Genomic DNA, 17,377 nt, shown 5'->3' with positions numbered 1-17,377 from the left:
CCACAGCATGAGGACCACATGGCTTCCCTCTGGGCCCCAGTACAGACCCTGCAGTGCTTCTGCATGGAGTCCTGGGGAACATTCCAGACCTCCAGGAGCACAGCCCGACCCTGAGTGCCAGCCGGACCACAGGCAGGGTCCTGAGCTGAGTGACACACCCAGACATGTACGTAGGTTACTTGTAAAGTCTTATCTGTGACAAAATGCACAAATTATGTGAACCGCGCCCGAGATCTGAGAGTCTAGTCCCAGAATGTGACGCCTGAGCTCTCTGGAGGTGGCGTGCCTTTCATTGTGGGCCTGCCTCTGCCCAGGTGGCACAGGAAATATGTGCAAACACCAGCGTCCTCTGGACTCAAGACCAGGGTGCACGGCGTTGCCCAGGGAGCTGGCGGTGCTGGCGAGGGGTGCGCGTGCTCAGGAAACCGGGGTGCTTGTGGTCTCTCCAGCTCCCTCCTGAGGAGCCTGTGGGGGGAGGGCACGAAACACACCCAGAGGAGCCTGGGCGCGCTCAGTGGGCTGCTGCCACTGTGCTCCCACACACCTGATGGCCAGAGCACCACTTAGGTGCCAAGCAGTGTCCCTCCTCCAGAGCAGGAACAAGAGGGACTTTCCCAGTGACTAAAAACAGAAGCACAACCTAACCTTCAGAGCATGGCCTGTCTGCTCTCCTCCCGAGGGCCACCAGTGACATGGTTCCGTTTCTCCCCACTCTAACTGGCCTCTTCCTACCACGTGTTTTCCCCGTGACTCACTGGCGTTGGCATGAACACAGGAATGCGCGCGCCCCTTGAAGGAGGACCAGTGCTCCTTCACCTTGGGTGAAGCGCCCGGGGGCAGAGATTTGCTTTAGCCTCCGGGAACGAGGGGGACAGGGGACAGGCTGACAGCAGCCTCTGGACGATGCCAGGAGCAGCAACCTTGTACAGTTTCCTAGACAAAAAGTCAGATGCAGACCTACCCCGTACGACTGCCTGCCAGGACGCACCCCAAAGGGCTGCAGAGAGCCTGCCGCCAGCCCTGCGGACACATGCCCAACCGGACCATGGGCTGCCTGTTCACCCCCAGGAGGGCCAGGATCCAACAGACAGGAGGAGAACCCGGAACCTTCTGCTCGCTGTGGGAACGCACCCGGGGGCAGCTGCGCCCACCCGGCTAACACCACTGTCCCCCACAGGGCAAGCCCACTCCTGGGAACGGGCCCAGGGGCAGCAAAGCTGGCATTCGCCAGAACCTGGGCCTGCGGCCACACAGCAGTGCTCTCCCCATCTACCACGTCCCAGCAGCAGGCGCCACGCAGACGCCCAGCAAGTGCCCTCTGACTGGAAGCTCTCCATCAGCGCTAGCAAACACAGCACAAGGGACCCTCCTCAACACCAAGAGCACAGTGCTGCCAGAGGCCACGACAAGGACGTGCCTGGAGGAACACTAAGTGAAGGAGGCCAGGACCCACATGGACGCCCTGACAGCAGGCCAGCCACACAGGGCACTGCCAGGGCAGGAGGGAGGCAGTGGGGGAGCATCATGGGCCTCTTGGCAGGTGGTGAGCCATCTGAACTGGACAACGAAGGCTGCACGACTCCATGAGTATGGGAAAGCCACTGGCCTTTGGATATGAACCAAGTGGCCTTTGTGGCACATAACTGCCCCCCGCTAACCAGACCCCTGGGCTGCTGCCTGCTGGCATCTGCACAGCGTCCCCACCGTCTACCACAGCTCACCACTGGACATGCTCCCTCTGCAGTCAGCTTCTGCTGTGATCAGCACCCCCGTGGGCAGGTGCCGTCCCCCGGCCTCCCTGGACCCCTGCCCCACAGCAAGGAAGCTCACCACGGCCTCCTGACCAGGAGAGGAGGCTCGGCGCTCCCCAAGGGTCACAGAACAAACAGCCCCTGGATTAAGCCAGGCCCAGACCCTGCGGAACCTCGAGCGCACACCACACTGCCATGCGTTCTTCCAGGAAGAGGGTCCGCGGTACCAATGCTCACAAAGGCAGGATTTAAAACTAACTAGGAAGTCCATCGTGGTGACCACAGAGCTGCACGTGCGGTGCTGGGGTCTGCCTCAGCTCTGAACCCTGCTCACAGGATGTGTCCTGCCCCGCTCAGAGGAGGAAACTGAGGCTCAGCAAAGCAAGGAACTTCCCCGAGGGTGTGGAGTGGGGGAGGCGAGGCTTGAAATTGGGTTCCCCTGACCCAACGCCTGCGCTCGCCTCACTGGGGCCCGCTGGGCAGCTGGAGCCTATGAGAGGGGAAGCCCCTGGGGCAGTGGTGTTCACAGGCTGAGGGGGAGCGCACTGCCGCTACACACAGGAAGGTGCACGGCGCGTGTGGCCCGCAGCACAGGAGCCTCGGCATGCGGGCTCCCCCCCTCAGAGCGCCCTCCTGTGTCCTCCATCTGTTCATGCTTTCCCTTTCCTGATGCTGGGACTGAACCCAGGCCTGCGCACCCCAAGCACAAGACACCGCCAAATGCAACTTCCCAGGACTCCCTCAGGGGACGCCCAAGAACCTCACGCTCCAAATCGGACCCACTATACCTGACCTTGCTGACTTCTTCAAAGTGGTCCAGGTGGCAGCCCATGAGAAAGGACGTAGGTGCCATGATAAAATCCAGCATCTGAGCCGATAGGATGGGCACAAAGGTGTGCTGCCACTGCAGAGGGTGCAGGTAGACCATGAAGCACTCGGCGATGAGCGTCAGCAGAGCCCAATTGGAGGAGAAGAACACAATCCGCTGCTCCGTCAAGATGCAGGTCAGGATCTGGGGGAGAGTCAGGTCCGTCTACGCTCCTGACGGGCTCAGAACACCTGAGACAGCTGTGCACGGCCACCGGGCAGACACAGTCCAGGCCTCTCCCTGATCTCCTGTCCACTACCCAAACCAAGGAGACCAGAGATCCCAGGGAAAGCACTGTCTGCAGACACATGCCCCTGGGAAGCCGGCTCTGAGCAGACGGACGGACGCCAGGAGCAGCCGGCCCTCGGCTGTGACTGGCTTCTCACCACCTCTGGCAAGCAACACTTTTGATGCCATGATGCCACCTGGCAGAGGTGCCTGAGCCGCTTACCTGCAGCACCTTGTCGGGTGAGAAGCACAGCAAGGGCAGGTGAAGGTCCAGGTCGATGACAGGGCTCTGGGGGTCGGCTCGGGAGGGGAACACGACATGCAGGGGCTTCATGTTGAACACCTGTGATGGCCAAGGACCACAGGAGGTTCAGACGGTGGCTCCTGGCAAGGCTGAAGTGCACCATTTTGGTGTAGAAAACACCTGAGTTAGAAACCACTTTGGGGGCTGGGGCTGTGGCTCCAGCGGTAGCGCGCTCGCCTGGCATGCGTGCGGCCCGGGTTCGATCCTCAGCACCACATACCAACAAAGATGTTGTGTCCGCCGAGAACTAAAAAATAAATATTAAAATTCTCTCTCTCTCTCCCTCTCTTCTCTCACTCTCTCTTTAAAAAAAAAAAAAAGAAACCACTTTGGAAGACTCGAGTCACCACGTCACGTATGTCACAGAATAACACACTGGTCCAGAGGCCCTCACAAGTGCCCTGAGGCTCACACAAACAAGTCCTCATGACCTTTTCTAAGTCAGCGAGCTCCCTTCAGCTGTCAATCACAACCTGGCCCCTGCCAAGACGAAGATAAACCAAAACCCAAAACTCAGCTCCGCTGCGCACAAACGCTGAACCCAGCTTGTCAGGCATCTTGGGTATGAGCTGTTCTTGTGCCTCTTATGTATTCTCAGCATCTTCCAATTAATAGTAAAGACTCCTGAAGACTTGATTCAGAAAATTTAAGAAAGTCTATTGTTTTTCTAAATGACATTATTTAGAAATAACGCTTCCCTTCACAGAATGCTCTCTGAGTGTCAAAGGCCCTGTGGGGGCGGGAGGCCCCGAGAGGAGGAGGTATGACCCCTCTGGAAGGGGCTTCACTGCTGGGGGGAAGATGGATGCATCTCCAGCACCAGGTGTCGGCACCCAGTGCAGAGGGTGAGATGCAGGGTCGGGATGAGGTGAAGCGCGCAGACCAGTGCTTCCCAGATCTCAGACGGGGACCGGCTGGCTGGCAGGTGGTGCTGGCAGGAGCGTGGCCAAACAGCAAGTGAGCATCAAAAGTGGCCCGCTGGGCATGAGTGGCAGCTGGACAAGAGGACACAGGGAGGACTGAGCACTGCCCTGCCGCTGGCACAATGGGGAGCGCAGCGCAGATGCAACAGACCAAGGCCACAACACGGACACTCTGTGGACACCAGGCGGGTGCTGCTGAGCTTCAAGGCACAGCAGGTGACAGGCCACCGTCACCGCTCCAGACCTCACCCAGCACCGCTGAGCTCACAGGACCCCACGACTGGGCAAGAGCACTCCACCTACAGCAGACCACCATCCAGGTCAAACCCTCCAAAGCCCGGAACTTTCTGAGCACTGGTGTGACACCACAGGTGGGACAGGCTGCGGCCAACCCTGGGCACACCAAAAACACGGCGTGAAAACACCTGGGCCAGGTGTGTGCAGTGCCCGAGACACACATGGATCCACGCTCAGACGGGTCCCATCCACAAGACCCCTCATGAAACAGTCAGATCTAAAATGCTTCAGCCCTGCCCTTCAGATAAGGGGTCCTCAGCCTGCACCCACAGAATGAAGCTGTTCTGCCCTGTGGGTCCGGGGGGAGGGAGGACACCTGCTCAGCACCTGCGCTGGAATGCACCGGCCGGACCATCCACCCGCAGACGGCTCGGTTTGGAGTAATATTAAAAACACATTTTAACCAGACACACGCCTGTCATCCCAGCAGCGAGGAAGGTTGAGGCAGGAGGATGGCGAGTTCAAAGCAGCCTCAGCAACAGCGAGGCGCTAAGCAACTCAGTGAGACCCTGTCTCTAAATAAAATACAAATAGGGCTGGGGATGGGGCTCAGTGGGTGAGTGCTCCTGAGTTCAAACCCTGGTACCAAAAAAAAAAAAAAAAAAAAAAAAAGACCACGTATCTTAAGTCAGGATCGCATGTCTCCCTGATAAGAAAAATTCATTTTCTAATAGCTATAATAATTTTTTTTAAGTTCAGGAGCAAGATGTGTATGTATGATCTTCTAGAAGGGACTACTAAAGTCAAACTCAACTTGACATGCACTAAACATTCAAGATGTTCAATAGGTGTCAGAAAGAAAAAAAAAGAGGCACAGGAAGTAGGTGTGGAAAATGTGCAGTCACAGGGCCCTCCTCTTAGCTCAGCGGTTTGTTGTTACTCAACAAAAGGGGAACGTGGGCCTTCTCCACTTCTCCAGCCTGACCTCACCCAAAGGCCCTGCGCTGTGGGGCAGCCCGCGACACTTCCCCAAACAGAACCCGGCGTGGGAAAAGTTTGTCTATTAATTCGATGATCCAGTGGCACTTCCAAGAATAACAAACATCAAACCAGTTGTCAGACAGGAGAACCTACCCAAACACCATAGCCATGGTTTAAGACAAATAAACAAAAGGAGAACTGCTAATTTACATGAATTCTTCTAGTGAAAGGCCGGGGTGTCTATTTTCTGCACCGCAAGAAGTGAGCCAACAGGTGAGCGATGCGGTTCCCCAGGACACCTGACCAGCTGTGCTCCTGAGGTGCTGGCCAACGCCCGCCTAGACATTCCCCTTCCAACCTTGGAGAAGACACAGAGAACACTCTAGAAGGACCGCGTGCCCACACGGGAAACGCAGCAGAAACCTGAGAACAGTCTAAGACACTCAGGCCATCTTCAGCATATCAATTTCACTGTTTGCCAAGAAAAAAAAAACGTAATTAAATTCCAGATTCAACTTGCCAAATGGAGTGGTCCAGGTGGTGGAGTAGGAATCAGGGACAGTCTCGCAGCAAAATCTTTTATGTGATTGTCAACTTCAAAATCCTTACAGAGCTTCAGATGAGTCAATAAGCTGAAAAACAGAAACCAAGTGGCTGTCATCCTCGGGTTTTCCAATCAGCGGGTCTCCTTCAGGGTGTCCTGGGCAATTCCAGAGCTTCCCCCAGTTATGGGGGGCTGTGGGGCTGCCTGGAACGGGCTGGGGGCAGGCCTTACCGTGCTCTGGTTCTTGCTCTGTGCTGGGAACATGGGTTGTGCTCAATTTGTGAAAAACAGTTGGAATTGTGTATTTTCCTGCATGTATGTTACACATCAGTAAGAAATAAAGAACCAACAACACTTTGAAAGAAAGTGCTTCAGAACACTTGTTTCCAAAATGCATTCTAACTTTATTTAAAAATGTGATTCCAAAACAATGAGCCCCCAGGCATGGGGGCACACACATGTGATCCCAGTGTCTCGAGAGGCCGAGGCAGGAGGATTACAAGTTCAAGGCCAGCCTCAGCAACTTAGTGAGACCCTGAACAACTCAGCAAGACCCCGTCTCAAAATGAAAAATAAAAAGGGCTGGGGTGTGGCTCGGTGGTAAGGCAACACACATACGTATGAGTATGTATCAATTTCATATATTTACAGGAACATGTGTATACAACAGGCAAGTGGTCACCTGGGGCAGAGGGACTAGGTTCTGACCACAGAGGCCACGTCAACTTTTGGGGAGTGAGAAGACTCCTGTCGGTCACAGTGGGGGTCACGCAGTATGCGTGCACATTTGCCGAAAGGCTGACCTTTAGAACTTCACGTGTAAAAGTGCAATTGTTGGTATCTGAGAGGCCTCATCCAAGAGCCCTGCAGAGGCCCAGGTCCTTATAGACAAGGACCACACCTGCAGAGAGCCCAGGCCTCCCTGCCCTCTGTCCTCTTAGCTCACTCCCAAACCTGACCCCGGGAACGTGGGCGTCAACTGGTCTGGGACTGAGACGGGGCGTCCTCACACGTTCAGGGCAGACACTTCTCCCCAAACGGGTTCTTAATATTCATCTTTTAGCTGTAGTTGGACACAATACATTTACTTTATTTATTTTTATGTGGTGCTGAGGATCAAACCCAGGGCCTCGCGTGTGCTGGGCGAGCGCTCTACCGCTGAGCCTGAGCCCCAGCCCTTCCCCGTGGTTGCAGCCGCCCAGGCATGCAGGTGACAGCACAGATCAGGGACACAACACCAGGCAGGAGGCAGGGCCTCCCTGGGCACTCAGGGGGCACGTCGTCTGACAAATGTTCCAGTGGACAGATCCGTGGGCCCAAGTCAGGGACAACCTGGTCCTGAAGAAGACAGTCTGACCGGGAGCAAGGATGACCCTGGCTGGGAACCACATGAGGCATGGAGGCCACCACTGAGTGTCCCGGGCTGGCTGTGGGATGACAGTGTCTGAAGGGGTCCCACCTGGTGGGGTAGTGACTCAGGAAGGACACCACGGCCTGCATTCCCCATGGTGGGCCTGGACATTCATCCCATGGTGTGAGACTGCTACGTGGCCAGCATGACGGTTTACTGTGGTGTCCCTCAAAAGCTCACGTGTGAGGCGATGCAAGAAGGTTCGAGGAGAAATGAGTGGGTTGTGAGTCTTAACCCAATCAGTGAATTAATCCTCTGACAGGGATTAACTCCCAGGGTGACCGAAATGGCAGGGTGTGGCAAGAGGAGGTGGGAATGAGGCATGGCTTTGGGGTATATATTTGTATTTGGAGAGTGTCGTCTCTCTGCTTCTTGGTCACCATGGTGTGAGCTGCTTCCCTCTGCCGCCCTCTTCAGCCACCATGCTCAGCCTCACCTCAATCCTGGAGGAATGGAGCCGGCCTTCTGTGGAGGGAGACCTCTGAAACCCTGAGCCCTCAAATAAACTTCTCCTCCTCTACAATTGTTCTGGTCAGATCCTCAGCAGTGAGAGAGCTGACTGAGACACCCAGCAAATCCACGTCTTTTATTTTTACTTGAAGTAAGAATGATTATTCACAGGGGCAGCACCAGGATTTGGAGATAATTCAATGTTCCTCCACATTTTCACTTATTGTAAAATATCTAAGAGTGTTAACAAAAAGTTTAAAAAGAAAAAAAAAAAAAAAACTGCCCATGATCACACAAGGAGTGCTTCCCTCCCAAGAGCACAGCTAGGAGGCTCGTTTGCATATGAACAGCTAACAGAGGAAGAGGTCACTTGAAATACAAATTGAGCTGCCCAGCTACAGCCCCAGAGTCTGGTCCCCGCATCAGCTGTGCAGCCCGGTTCCAAGCCCAGCGACCACCACCCAGAGATAGGAACTTTCATTACATGTTTGCCTTCATGCCCACCAGGAGGGCAGGGCTGCCAATCACCCACAGGGCAGGGGGAATAAATGGGCAGGACTTGGGAGAAAACAGACCCCGCTTTAGAGAGGAGGACACTGGAGCCCGTGAAGAAGGGTTCACCTTCAGGGACGCAGGTTATCAGCCGGTGCACGCCTCACTGCCCACGACCTGCACTTGCTCAACTCACTGAGGCCATTAGTTCTACGCCCCACGGAGTGCTTTATGTTGACGGCAATATTAGGGGGCTAGACTGTGTTTTGAACTTGTTCGAAACCCAGCTATATTTTAGAAAGCAAGACGTGAAAGTGCTGGAATTTAAACTATGGATTCTGTGAATCTGAACTGTAAGATTCCTGCTCAGGGCTGGGCTGGGGCTCAGTGCAGAGCGCTCGCCTCGCACATGTGAGGCACTGGGTTCGATTCTGGCACCACATAAAAATAAATTAATAGGGCTGGGGATGTGGCTCAAGCGGTAGCGTGCTTGCCTGGCATGCGTGCGGCCTGGGTTCGATCCTCAGCACCACGTACAAAACAAAGATGTTGTATCCGCCGATAACTAAAAAATAAATATTAAAAAATTCTCTCTCTCTCTCTCTCTCTCTCTCCGCTCTCTCTCTCTCTTTAAAAAAAAATTAATTAATTAATTAATTAATAGACATTGTGTCCAAAAAAAAAAAAAAAGATTCCTGCTCAGCCACTGGGCTGCTGGCCACTCCCTGTGGTCAAGGCGCAGGGTCTGACGCCAGGGACCTGCCACGGATGGCCCTTCGTGGTCACAACACAAGGGGCCTCCTCTGACTGTCCTCGTTCAGGCTTTGATCAAAGCACAGGTTCCAAGGTGTGACTTCATCACTCGAAAGCAAATGGCTCTGTACTCCTGGGCCTGGGGACTGACGCGGTCCAAACTCAGGGGCACAGCCTCCCACATCACAATGACACCCTCGGACAAGGGGAATCCGCCAGGTCCTGCAAAACGCCTCCCGGCTTCTCGGAAATTCCTCACGTCCTAAGACTTGCCGCTCAACAGCAGCAGCAAGACGGTACAGAGTCCAGCCAAAAAGGCCAGTTTTTAAAAGGCCACAAAACACATCAAGGAGCAGCCCCTGGTCTCCTCCAATCGCTAGGAAAAGAGCTTTGCCTGAGACCCATCTTTCAAAACACAAAATAAAACCCTCCACATCAACTCCCTTCAGCAGTTTGGGGTCACCTTCAACCCGCGCCCACCAGTCCCCCACTCGTTTTCCCACCCCCGAGGGCCAGCCACGCCCCTGCCCCAGGTTCAGGGGACAGCCAGGTGGCGGCAGACCAGCTCACCAGGAGAGGCAGTCCTTGAGGGAGTTGTAGTAGGGGAACTTGGAGACCACGCACACCGCAAAGGGCACGAAGCAGCCGGCAGCGCTGGCGGGCGGCCCGGACGGCTCCCGGTGGGCCTTGCCGTTGTAGAAGCAATACTCATCCTAGGGGAAGAGCACGGGGATGGTGACTGTCACCTCCCACGCCAATGTCCTCGGGCCCTCAGGGGACGGTGAACCTCCCCAGGGGCTGGGGCCACCTCAATGAGACTTGTGCCCACCCTGGAGAAGCCTATGCCTCAGGATGAGGACACCTGTTGGAACACTGCAGAACCCCTGGGACCAGGCCCTGCTTAGAAGACCCAGTGGGAAGCAGCATCGGCAAGTGCGGGAGCTTGGCGAGAGGCATGGGCTCACGCAGGCCCTCCCTCCAAGGAGCCGCTCTCAGTGAGACCCAAGTGGCACAAGATCGGGGCTCACCAGCTGGGCCCTGTGGGAGGGTAGTTTGTTTGGGGATTTTATTTTTTATTTTATGTAGGGATGGAGGGACATGATGATAGCTTCAGGGTGCGTTCTTTTTTAATTTGAGATACTTACAAGATATCTAAGCAAAGAAGAAGCCAGAAGACAGCCATCATTTATTTATCCACCAACACTCAATGAATGTCCACTGCCTTAGGGTGGAGTGGCCCCCATTCAAACCCTCATGGCTGTGTGACCTCAGGAAAGTAACTTAACCTGTCTGTGACACCATTTTGTCGATAAAGTGGGGCTGATGCTAACATTTCTACTCTTGCTCACTGGGTAAAGTTTAAGTGAACCACAGAGGGTGCTTGGGGCTGGCCATTCACACACGGGGGCTGTAGTTGCTGTGGCAGTCAGAAAGAGGCAGGGGTCACCCTGAAGTTCCTCTCATCAGCACTGCCCAGGAGCAAACAGGGGCAGAGTCTGTCTGATGATACCTTGTGCTCCAGACGCCTGGACATAGTCTTGGTGGAAGAGTGATGGGACCCAGAGAGGAGCACCCCCCTGGCCTCTGGGGGCCCAGGGAGCTGGGTCCAGGCAGCCCTGTCCACTGCAGGGACTCCAGAACTCAAGCTGGCCCTTCGCCGCGGAAGTGCGAGAGTAAGACGCCCACCTGCCCTGGGGCTGGCAGGGTCTACTGGGGACGGGGGCCCGGAAGCATGAAGGAGCGCTGTTGCCCTCCGAGCTTCCCAAGGCCAGCTGATGCCCATGCGGAGCCTAGCCCGGCCACCCCCACAGAGGAATGAGGCATGCGCAAGACCCACACCAGGCAGATTGCTCAGCAGGCGGAAGGACACATGTCCATCAGCAGATAAGTGAGGACCACCCAGGGAAATGGATAAAAGGAATGAGGCACTGACATAGGCCATAGTGTGGGTGGCCCTCAAGGCCATCCTGCCACCAGGAGACACCAGACACACAGGTCCCCTGGTGGCACATGCCTCCTGGTATGTGACACACCCAGAGAGACCGAAGGCAGAGGGGGCGCCAGGCCTGGCAGAGGGCAAATGGGCAGTGAGGGCTGAGCAGGCAGGGGCCTGGGGGATGGAGAGCGTCTGGAACCAGACAGTGGTCGCAGGGTACCCTGAGCACGGGGTACCGTGAACACTGGGTCACTGCGCTATGCACTTTAACATGATCATGTGTCCTTCACCACAAAGACCCACAGGAAGGAGTGGGCACTTACGTGCAGGGGCCGATAGTACTGGGCAACCACGCCGTAGGTTCTGTTCCCGCAGATGTCCGTCAGCACCAGGAAATGCACCTGGTCCTCCTTTGATTCTGAGGCAACGCACACGCCCCCTGCAGGCAGAGGAAAAGAAAGACACTCATCCTGCCTGTGGCATCCACTGCAAGGCCAGGGCCACTTGTGAACCAATCTCAAGGTGCACGACACACACCAGCTGCCAGTGGTCCACAGGGCACCTTGAGGCTCCCCCATCCTGCTCTATTGGCTGAACCCCCCCCCCCCCGCGACCCACAGCAGTTTCTTTAGAGCCGCTCTGGCTCTGAGCAATCCAGTGTGTGCACACAGTGGGGCCAATGCCCACAGGGTCGGAGGTTCACCTCTGAGCCGCTGAGGCCAAGGTGGTGGGTGCCCACTCCACACCTGCTCCCCAGTTAAACCCTGTGACCAGGAAATGGCATGAGGCTCTCGACAGGAGCTGTGAGAGGAACTTGGGCCAAGCCCTGAGTCTGAGTGTCTGGCACAACCATTTTGAAATTCTTCAACACAGAGAAAAGAATGAAGCCCAGAAACACAAGCTCCTGTCGGCAGAAGTGGGGGCGCTCAGGGAAGGATGCACACCTGTGTTCCCTGCTCCAAGAAGCAGAGGAGGGCTCCGCACCCGCTGGGTGAGAGCCCCACACGCTCCGGCTCACCTCAGCTCAGCTGCCAGCGCTCTGGGACGTGCTTTAGGTCAACGTGGAAGAGCCCCACTCCCAGCTCGCCAAGCCCGTGGCGAAGATGCAGCCCCACTTCCTGGACCCGGCTTTCCAGGGATTTAAATTTCCTGTTAGCTTTAAACCTCCCCAGACTGAAAGAACCGAACCCCATGAACTCACCCTGAGCAGCCAGGGCACTGGCTCAGCTGCTCACCCCACTGTCCTCAGCATGGGGACCTCCACCGCGCTGCAGCGAGCCAGCGCTAGGCCACCCGTCTGCCACCTGGGTACGGTACCTGGGAAGCACAGCTGGGGCAGGGCGAGGAGGTCCACACCGCCCGGGATGCTGATGTCTGCAGAATCCAGCCCTTTGGGGTCTCCCGGGCCCCCCTTCCCATGCTCCATCTTGGGCTTCTCTCTCCTCTTCCTGAAGGAGCGCCTTCTGCCTTTCCCCAGAGTGCCGCAGCTTGCCCCGGCCACCTGACTGTCCTCTTTACTGATGAAAGGAGGCACAAAAACAGACAGGACCTCTGGGTCAAGGGGAGAAAGGCTTCCGATTCCCCTTCTCTGGGCAGCCTGGAAAAGGGAAAATAGGGGTCACTGCAGTGTCTGTCTTCCTCTTTGATGTCCTTCCTAGCCCAGCGTCCTCCTCCCAGTTCTCTGCCTCCCCAACTCGGGTGGTTCTCCTTGTCCTTTAAAGGTCTCAGCAGGAGTGGCTTTCCCGCCCAAGGCTCACGGCAGGAAAGAGCCCTGAAGATCCTCAGGAGCTCCCCGGCCCTGCACCACAGGACCTCCTGGGGCTTGGAGCTGCCGCTGTACAGCATGGAAGCCACCCCCTTGCCAAGCACTGAAGTTCAGAACCAGGTGCTGGGATCCAAAGACCTGAGTTCAAAACCCGGCTCTGCCCTGCACAAGTCACTTGGCCCTCTGAGGTTCCCTCTCGAGAGACGAGTACAGGGAACAAGGGCAGCCATGTAGGTCAAGAGCTGAGCCCGCGGCGAAGCCTCAGGAACACAAGAGCCACCCAGCATAGGGAGGTCAGAGGGCAGACACAGAGAGAGGCTCGGTACAGCAAAACCCCTACCAAACGCAGTCCCAGGCTCCGGGCCCACTGGTCATCAATTGCATAGGCAGCTGGACAGAGCAGTGGGGAGGGCTCCGACAGACACAGCCTCCCCCGCTGCCCACGGGGTCCCTTGGGATCAGTAAGAGAGGCGTGCTTGGACTGAAGTCTATAGGATCTCAAGCTGGTATGAGATCTGTTTGTATCTTTAATCTCTCCATTTTTCCCCAAGTAATGCAAAGAGCAGGCAGAACCCAACCTCTCCTACCAAACCCAGGGCCTGACACAGCCCACTACAGAGCTGGGTGAGCACATAGTCTGTCCAACTTCCAAAGAACTTGGCAAAATGCATCCCATGAGGCAAGGAAGCGTTCTGGTGCGGAGCTGGCTAAACACAGAAGAGCCCCCATCCGCAGTTCTGGATGCACGGATTCGGGAAGACAGGAGACGGCCGGTAGGGCTGGGAGTGGGCACTGGAGGGTTTCTGAGGGACACCAGAAGGGCCACTGTCCCCAGCAGTGAGGAGACCTCGGTTTCAGAAGGAAAGCCAGTAGTCAACATTCCGTAGGACCCACAGGAGCAGGGGCACGCTTGTCCTGGGAGGGCTCTGGTAGCTCAGTAAGCACCAACGCTCAAGTTCTGCCAACGATTTGTTTCTATTTGGGGAAAATACACGAGTAGGAACAAAGGCCAAACATGGGAGACCCGTATCACTGCATCATCTGAACGTCTCTCAGTCCCTCACATGAAAGAAATCCACGTCTCTAGTCGCACAAAACCTCCTCGAAAACTTTCCCACCGAGACCCAAGCTCTGAGCCCTTAACTGGAAGTACACACGTCTGTATCTTTCTCCCTCAGAGTTTCAGACACAAAGGCCGCTCTCTCCTGGTGGGATAAGCAATACTGTGCCACTGTTCACAAATAACAACAATGTACTACTAAAGGAAACACCAGGGCGGAAGGCCTTCCAGGACACCCAGCAACACCCTCTGCACAGCCCAGGACACTTCCTTCCATTTTTTCTATCTAGATGTAAACCCAGGACATTTCTTTATAATACAGTCATGGACTTGACTACCTACCCTGCAGCGTGGCGGCCCTCCCCACTCACAGCACACTAACGCATCACCCACCCTGGGCAGCAGCTGGGGGCCGCCAGTCTTCACCTGCTGATTAAACAGCAATGCACAGTCTCACCAAACCTGGCTGCACACGTCCCTTGACAGACCACCTTCCAGGAGGGGGGAAGCCCAAGAGAGCACAGGTGACTCAGGATGCGGCACACAGGCCAACCGGCCCTTGCCGCCCCTGCCAGCCTGCACCAGGGCTCGCAGGTGCCACCCTTAGAAAGTCCCAAGCCCTGACTGACTAAACCTCTCTCAGAAGCCCTCATTTTAGTTTAAGCCATTTTGTCCCATCGTCCCAGATGGGGAACACCTTTAAAAATGTAAACTGAGCAACAAATATGCACTTCTGGTAAGTCTGAAATAATATATGAATATTCATCACGTTCAGAATTGAAAACTTGGGAATAGGTTTTTTAAAAAAGCTAACTACAAAGTAAAAACCATAACAGTCCAACTCATTCAAGCCACAGATTTATTTTTAAATCAGACTAAACAGTGTCATTACTTGTCACTACAGGACTGGTAATGACAAGTAATGAAACAACAGGAATTAATAGACTTGTTAAAATGCTCCAGAACCATGCTGACAGAGGCCACCTGTGGCTGCTCAATTTAAACTAATCAAAACTGGGGGAAGCAAAGCCCAGGGGCAGCACTGGCCACATTTCAAGGGCAGCCGCCCAGCCAGGGGCTACCATATGGGCGGTATGGACAGAGAGCACAGGGCCATCCGCCAGCAGGTTCTGTTGGAGAGTACTGTTCTAGGAACAGAAGGCCAGGCGGCCTGCAGTAAGACCACAAAACCGCACCTCCATGCCCCAGAGCTCTGCTGGTGACCTGTGCTGGAGCTCTCTTGGCCACTCTGGACTCCCATGCACCAAGAAAGGGGAGCCCTCTGCAGGTGGAGGGGAAAGCCCTCACAAGCAGCCCACCCCGAGTTCCTTGCCACAACAGACCAACACCCACCCCCACCTGAGGCACAAAACATAAAGGGCACCAGGATACCCGAATCTTAAACTGGATATCCTCAGACCTCTGGCCTCTGTTCTCTCATGTGTGAATAAATGCCTGAACCAGAAAAATGGTGATTTTAAGAAGTAAAACTAAAAATTATTTTGAAAACCTTGGACGTTCAAAAGAGAATTGCTACAAAAAAACAAAACTAAATAAAATCATATAATTGGTAAACTGTAACACTGGTGTTGATTTAGAAGTAGGGTTACCGCAGAAGTTTATCCATCTCCTCCCTCTTTTTTCCCTATCCTTTGACTGATTTCTTTCCACTCTTTACCAATCCCCTAGAAGAATCAGAGTACAGTAGCAACTGTGCCCTCTCACTTGACCTAGAGGAAGGTGCAGCCCGTTTTGTTCAGGAAAGTACCACTGTAAATATTCCAGTTGATTCATCCTGTGCTCAGAAGACATGCCTCACACTAAGCCACCAAGAGACGTGCAGTAGCTGCTCGGGAGCAAAGACGATGGCCTGCCAAGGAGACCACAGTGGAACCGGGTTGCTTCCTGTTCTAAGAAGGGGAGGCAAAGCCACTCGGCAAACTGAAGGCAGAGACAACTGAATCAATCATGCTCATCAAAAAGGGATACCCTGGCATTGTGGGGGATCTAGAAGTAAAAAAAAGGAAAGGAGATGCAGAAATAATCTCTATATAGAACAAGGCTTTCCACCCAAGTCAAAATGGGCTCTGTACTAAAGCCTAGCAGTAGAGACCACCAAGACATTAGCAGACATCACCAGTTACGGTTAGTAATGCTTAACTTTTCCTGGTGACCTCCACTCAGCACATGGTTCACTTTTCCTGGCCATCACTTAATCACTCATGCCCCTCCTGGAAAGAGAGGAAGGGGCTACTAGGAGACACAGACATGCTGGGCCAGGAGAAAAAGGGGCAGAGGCAGATTCAAAACAGAGCCCAGGTTCCAGAAAAGGTGAGAACCCAGGAAAGAAACTAGAACAAGATTTTCTAAAACTGCTGTTTCCCGGAGAAGGGGATTTGAATTCACTCTTAGGGGTCTAGGGTTGGAGGGGGAACCCTGATGGTGGGGAGTTACTGGTTACTGCAAGAGAGAAAAACAGCTAGGCTCCGTTGCACAACTACAGGCAAAGTATCTGAAGCTGCTGGTGAAACCTAAAACTTGAAGACTCATTATTCTGAGTCTACTGCAGAAGCCACTGTTTAGGAGATGATAAATCTTTGTGTAATGAAAGAAATCATTAAATCGGCTAATTGCAAGGAGTTGGTCCACTAGAGGTGAACTCCCGGGGTCCCGAGGCGTTAGCACCTTGCCCCAAGTGGGGGGATCCCGAGGGCAGGGGAGACCTGGAAGGCTAAAGAACACGGAGAAAGGCCCTTTTGCATCATGACTATCACTAGGTGCAAATCCAGCCAGCGGCTGCCCTGGAGAGAAGGTCCCCCGGGAGGGTAAGGGAAGGGGCCCCCATTAGGCGATGTTTGGCGAACAGCTGCTGGTCTCGGCCCCAGGCAGACGACGGTACCCGCCATGGCCTCGGGTGCCCTGTAGCCCACTGAGCAGGGCGCGGGGCCTCGCGAGGGCATCGTGGACTTCATGGGCACAGGAGAGCTGGACCCGCGGGGAGCCCCGGACCCAAAGGGAGCAGAAGCGGGACGGGCGGGGACACGGCCAGCAGGAGCAGAACTGGCGGAAGCCTGAGCCAGCCCCCCGGTGCCTGGGCTCCACCTCGTACTCGCCCGGATCTGACCCACTCTCCGCCTCAGTGTCCCCACCGGCCCCTTACCTGCTCCAGGCCGCGGAGGCTCTCCTGGGGGGCGCCCAGCAGAGCGCACAGCTCCAGCAGCCCGGAGGGCAGCGACAGGTGCTTTAGCTTGGCTTCCGCCATGGCCCGTCCGCAGCCAGCTGGGTGCGCCGAGCTCGGGCGCTTGGGCTCGCCGGCACCCTAGAAAGCCACCGCACTGCCTCGGGTCGGTCCCCGCGAGGGCCGCCCACGGGGCGGGGCCGGGGCGGGGCTTGGGATGGAAATGGGCGGGGCCTCAGAGTGAGCGGTGGGGGGCCGGCGAGACGGGGAGGGGCCTTGTGGTGGGCGGGGGCATCGGGGTGGGGCCTTGTGGTGGGCGGGCCTGCAGAGGGGCGGGGCCTGCAGAGGGAGCCGGGCCGGCGAAGCGGCAAAGCCTGCGTGTGGGCGGGACGAGGCCGGTGGGTGGGGCTTTAGTGGTGGGCGGGGTCTAAGAGTGAGCGGCCCCAGCGAGACGAGGCGGGGCCTGCGTGTGGACGGGGCGGGGCCTTGGTGGTGG

At 55.6% G+C, this 17,377-nt stretch overlaps 1 protein-coding gene across 5 annotated transcripts in view; it reads right to left on the bottom strand.

The window, feature by feature from the left end:
• The window catches only part of Dennd3 (DENN domain containing 3), a 46,438-nt gene extending 29,371 nt beyond the window's left edge, over positions 1–17,067 (bottom strand). For 3 of the 5 annotated variants that reach the window (XR_007347262.1, XM_015486525.2, XM_015486527.2), the window contains exons 1-7: positions 16,864–17,066; positions 12,196–12,475; positions 11,202–11,317; positions 9,513–9,655; positions 5,813–5,924; positions 3,071–3,190; positions 2,545–2,763 (exon numbers count right to left, since the gene is read on the bottom strand). Coding sequence is in view for 4 of the 5 variants with exons in the window: in XM_015486525.2 (XP_015342011.1) it covers positions 2,545–2,763; positions 3,071–3,190; positions 5,813–5,924; positions 9,513–9,655; positions 11,202–11,317; positions 12,196–12,475; positions 16,864–16,965 (1,092 nt within the window). In the remaining variant the exon portion in view is untranslated. Of the gene's footprint in view, positions 1–2,544; positions 2,764–3,070; positions 3,191–5,812; positions 5,925–9,512; positions 9,656–11,201; positions 11,318–12,195; positions 12,476–16,863 lie in introns of all 5 variants that reach the window. The other 2 variants (XM_048802226.1, XM_048802225.1) reach the window with 2 other exon arrangements.
• Positions 17,068–17,377: the final 310 nt, after the last annotated feature.

The sequence above is a fragment of the Marmota marmota genome, unplaced genomic scaffold, assembly GCF_001458135.2.
Source record: "Marmota marmota marmota unplaced genomic scaffold, marMar, whole genome shotgun sequence".
Lineage (NCBI taxonomy): Eukaryota > Metazoa > Chordata > Mammalia > Rodentia > Sciuridae > Marmota > Marmota marmota.
Note: the sequence above shows the minus strand (reverse complement) of the source record. Positions and strands in the feature narration are given on the sequence as shown.